This window comes from Anomalospiza imberbis, chromosome 5 (assembly GCF_031753505.1).
Source record: "Anomalospiza imberbis isolate Cuckoo-Finch-1a 21T00152 chromosome 5, ASM3175350v1, whole genome shotgun sequence".
Classification (NCBI taxonomy): Eukaryota; Metazoa; Chordata; class Aves; order Passeriformes; family Viduidae; genus Anomalospiza; species Anomalospiza imberbis.
In genome coordinates, this window is record NC_089685.1 from 13,486,840 (window position 1) to 13,492,095 (window position 5,256).

The window sequence follows — 5,256 nt, forward strand, 5'->3', positions numbered from 1 at the left end:
AACAACATGTTAAACATAGAAATAATGTCCTTCCTGACAGGCCCAGCAGCAGATCTGATGCAATGATCAATGAAAGGATGATGAATGAAAGGAGCATCTGGAAGCCTACACATCTTGGCTGCAACTTTGACATTGACATAGCTATGAATTCTACTCAGGTGACTTTTGCAAGGTATCAGTGGTAGGAAGAAACTAAACTACATTTTCACCTGCCCTGGGTTAATTTACTTTCCATTTTTCAGAGAAGACTTGTCAGAACTAAACATGATGCAGTAATAACCCAGATACAGTTGCTTCTCAGCCATCCCTCCTTTAAGACTAATTTAAGAACTAGAAAGCATCAGCATCCAGATAACCTCTTCATTTTGCTCTTCAAAAACTGCAATATAATGCTACATAGCCTTGAAAGACACAATACATTTCATGATAATTAAACATTTCAGTTGAAGTACCCAAGACCTTACATCAAACCATAGACAAAATAGAAGTCTGTAGGAATTATCAGTTATTACTGAAATGAATCCTAATGGCTCCATGCTCTTGGTAATGTGATGTGAAAGTAGAAGCACTTCAAAATATCCACTTGTTTTTATACCCCTTCAGTTGGACTTTCAGAAATTCTGTTCCATTGGCTGTGCAAGTTGGTGTCCTTGTATACAAGCCAAACATTTCCTGCCCATAAAATCATATTAAGCAAGCCAAACACCTGTAGGGTAAAGAAAAAAAAAAGGGGGAAGGGGGGGAATGTAATATTAAATGTGTTGTGTTTGATTGGGTTTTGTTTTATTTTTTTTTTAAACAAGCCAAAGTGTCTCTTCAAGGCAAACCAGTAACAAGCACTATCTTTGTCACCCCTTTCATTTGGACAAGACATTTCCAAACTCTTCAGAGTAATATAAACTATTTTAGCTATTTAACAGAGCTCTTTGTAGACGAGATAGTCAAACTTCCTCCGTACTTTTTACAGAATTAGACAAATTATTTTCAGTGACTGAGCACCCCTACATATGCGCTCTCATACCAAATGCCTGATTATTATTAGGCCACCTCAGTTTTGAAAAGTAGGATTCACTAGGAAGATCATACAATAAGCCGAATTTGCTGTGATATGAAGTGTTCTTTGTATGAACATGAACTTCATACCATTATGTTACAAGGAACCTCAATTTGATGTGTAAAGATGCTCACAGTCGAGTTAAAAGCTAGCTTCAGCACCAGTACAGCATTGCCTCTCATATCAGTCAAATCACTTGGGTGGCTCAGTAAGATATTTTAAGTTTCTCTTGGCTAAAGGCATAAATAGACACTCAAATATGTCTAGAAATGCTGCATGTAACAGCTCTAGAGGCAGATCCTGCAAGATGTTTCTCTTAATTTCCTTTAGAAGAAAACTTGTTTCCTCCAAGAAATTATTTGCTCAGTGTTTTACCACAGTAATAATGGACCTGAATGACAAATAACCCATAAAGAAATCTTAACACAGAGCAACGCATGCAATCAGTAGAACAGGACTCTCAGGTACCATTTGTTGTTTTCCAACACATTTATCATACCCATGTGGTGGAAGGCATACATACCACAGACACATTCAGAATTCCCATGCTGGTCACAGAAAGAAAGTGGCAAGTTGTTCCTGGTGCTTTGCAAGATTCAATTCCTGGAACAATGCTGGCTCCTGTGGACACCTTGATGTCAGCAAGTGCCTTGGCCCAAACAAAAGTACTGACCAGCCACAGAAAGGCTGTCAAGACACTGATTGTCAAGTCCTACACAAGAGAAATACTCATTAATAGGTTAAAAAAACACAGGAATATACATGAGAGCAAGGCAGAGACAGTATCAGTTGTATCACCAAGATAACTGCACCAGTAATAACAATCACAAGCAAGTTTAGTCATTAACAATGTTATAGTTACAACTCAGTGTTGATAACCAGCTACAAAACTATATGCTTGTGCTTGAGAGATGCAAAAGGCAATCTCAACCTAAGAAATCTGTTTCTAAAATCAGACACCTAGCACCTATTTTATGATCATTTAAACCAAATTCAAGTGAAGTGAGAGTGATGGGTAAGGGCAGAGGATTTAAATCTGGATGGCTGATAGGCTTGGTTTGAAAGGTCAGCAAGTCCATTTTCAAGCATGTTATGAAATTTCTCATTCAGAGCTTCAATATTGAAGGCAACTAAAATTCACAATGTAACGATTTTCCTCTGCCAATTGCAACAGGTGCTCTATACAGAGAAAAATTTCAGATTAACCGAGGAGGCCCCATCTATGGAACAACTGTATACTCAATTGCATGATGCAAAAGAAGAGTTGTAGTGAAGATACTGTTTGCCTGAAAAAGTGAAAGTTCATTCCACTGCTTCAATAACTGCATAAGGTGTGATGGCACAGATGGCCAAGGGCTTTGGGGCTCCTTTTCTGCTCAAGTGCTGTAGGGACTAGTCTGAGATACTTTTGTTCACTCTCCATTTAACTTTTGTAACTGCTGGATATTCACCAATTACTCTTGCATTAGCAATATTTCTCATCTCTTTGCAGCTTCAAAGTCAAAGCATTAAAATATCTTAGTACTACTTACAGTTAGTGGAAGCTTGTTATTTTGCTGATACACATGGTTATATCCAATATATACCACAAGGGCAGCAATACAGTAGAGGAACACCAATGCTGCCAGGGTAACAAAGAACTGTGCAGAAGAGGAGAAGTTGCCAGTGAGGTACGCATCAGTCCAAGTACCACCACAGCCTTTTGGGTCTGGTGCACTAAATACAACAGTATTCAACCTGTGAAGATTATATCCATGTGGTCAGTTTGCTATACAGTGGGACCTTAATTTACTTCATTATTTATGCTCCATTATTATTATACTTCATTAATTATACTCCATGCTTCACAGCAACAGCACCACAGCATTCTGATTGTATAAGTTTACTCTGAATGATACACTATGGATATATAAATAATCACTTATGCAACACAAAGATTTGTCAACCTATCTGAAGACTGTATCCAATCCTACACTAAGATATACAATAGTACCTTCAGGAGAAGAACCTTAATTTCATTTTTAGAGTGGTTGAACAAAAAAATTCCCAATTTGGAAGCAGACTTAGCAACATTACTTGAGAGACTGGCAGTTGAATAAGGTGATCAGGACTTAAGAGCATTATAGCTACAAAACCCACAAGCACTGAAGCTGAATAAACAAAGCTGTGTGACTAGCATTGACCACTCTGTGACCAGCACACAATTATTTCAGATCCTTACTCTCCTCTCCAAATGCTGTAACAATGCTGGGTTTTGTGACCAAATTCTATACTGTAGTAGTGGGTTTTACTGGCTGTCCACTGAATCAATTTCTTTATGTTATTACGTTTATTGAACACATAGGGAACACCAACCCTGCACTCTTCATAGTTGTGCAGCTGCAAGAGCAAAGAAGAATCCTTCTTCCTCCTGCTCCAGGAAAGGAGCTTGTCTCTACAAGAGCACTGCAAAGACACTGAAGTATGTAGGTTTTTTGTGCCCAACATCCTCACCAAGATAATACTGGAATAAACTGAAAATAATTTTCCATTCAGACTTTGAGCAAAAATAGGAAAATGGCACATTCAAAATAATCTTATCTGGACCTCCAAAGCAGCTACAAATTGATGAAGAATTAGGCTGCTAAAATGGATTGTATTTTTTGTCTTACTAATTATTTTTTGTAGCATTCATACACTGTTAGACTAGAGCTTAAGACAGAGCAATACAGAGCATAACAGCCTACTGCCATTCCTACCTACTTCTTTCAATAAGGCACTAACAAACACAGGGCTTTGAATGATTACAACTAAAGATTTCATTGCTGCTACAGAGCAAGTCAGAAGTTTCACATCTTCACTTATACAGTAAGCATATGATCATAAGGAGGCAGACAGGGAAAAGGGGAATAAAAAGTAATTATCAAGTAATAACTGAAGAGCTAATGCTCACCTGAACGGATAAGTAAAAGCAGCTGTAACTGTTTTGTTTACCACACCTTCACAGGAAACTAGAAGAGCAGTTTCACCTTGAAAGCCTCCACATGTGGCAAATGCAAAGATGGCAAAAACCTGTAGGAATTGATACATAGACACATTAGTGTACACCACTAGATCTCAAAGGAAGCAAACTCAGCATTCAGCTGAAATAGCAATAAAGTTAGCAAAGCTGAAGTATGAAGTGATGTCAAGAAGAAAATGCTGAGTTTCTAAAATCCAAAAGTGTAAACACTGCTAAGCAAAGCCCATTTAAAAGTGCTTTCTGCTTATTTTCTTTTCTATTGCACAGAAATTTTTTTGGGGTTTGTATTTTGTTGGGGTTTTTTTTTGTACGCTAACAGCCAGCATAGTATTTCTTGTAGTTGATAAAGGAGGTATTTTTACAAGTCTTGCATATCCACAACTATAAATTCAAATAGAAAGTACATGCTCAGAGTATCACACATCAACTTGACTCTCTAAATAGCTCTTATGTTCCCTTTTTTCACTATCCAGACCCTAAATCCCCAATCATCAGAACACACAGCAGCACAAGCTGCTGAAACACACTTGCAATTAACACATCAAGTTTTTACATCTGCAGTCCAAGGGCATGGCTGAGAAGCAGCACAGTGCTGGACACCCAGCACCAGCAACCCGAGACAGGGTCTGTCAGCCCAGCGGCTCACACCTCCCATGGGGTACCCAGCCCAGGCACAGGAGCAAAGCCAGGCCTGGGGCAGCAGAGGAAAAAGCCCCCCCAGCTCCACTCACCCATTCAAGGACCTTAACAAAGCCCAGAGGCTCCAGGAGCATGCTGAAGTCCATCCTCAAGCCTACCATCATGGGGGAGACCAAGACAGCCAGCAAGAACCAGGGCCAACACCAGCCAAGTGCTGCAGCATCCCTGGCACATCCCTATAAGGGCAGCCCTTGCCACACCCCCTCACCTGGAGATGGGCATGGACCCACCCACAGACACTCAGCTGGGGCTCTTCAGCCCCAGGCCTTGTCTGGGGGCTGGGGAAATGGTGCAGTGGCTGTCACAGGGGGGAACAGCACTGGCCATTTTGTGCTATGAGGCAGCAGTGACTTCTTCCTCTCCCCCTTCCTCTCTCCCCACTCAGCACACTTTGGACAGTCAGATGTGCTGTACCTTGAGCTTGATGATTTGATGGCAAGCAAGGCACAGTCTATGTTTGTCAAAATCTCACTGACTACCTATGACTATTTCAGCTTTAATT

General features: G+C 40.1%; 1 protein-coding gene across 1 annotated transcript; it reads right to left on the reverse strand.

The window, feature by feature from the left end:
• Positions 1 to 340: 340 nt before the first annotated feature.
• SYPL1 (synaptophysin like 1) lies at positions 341 to 4,886 on the reverse strand. The gene is made up of 5 exons (XM_068189672.1): positions 4,787 to 4,886; positions 3,987 to 4,105; positions 2,587 to 2,791; positions 1,578 to 1,766; positions 341 to 706 (listed from the first exon to the last, which is right to left on the reverse strand). The coding sequence occupies exons 1-5, from the start codon at positions 4,856 to 4,858 to the stop codon at positions 590 to 592; spliced, it is 702 nt and encodes a 233-aa protein (XP_068045773.1). The 5' UTR covers positions 4,859 to 4,886; the 3' UTR covers positions 341 to 589.
• Positions 4,887 to 5,256: the final 370 nt, after the last annotated feature.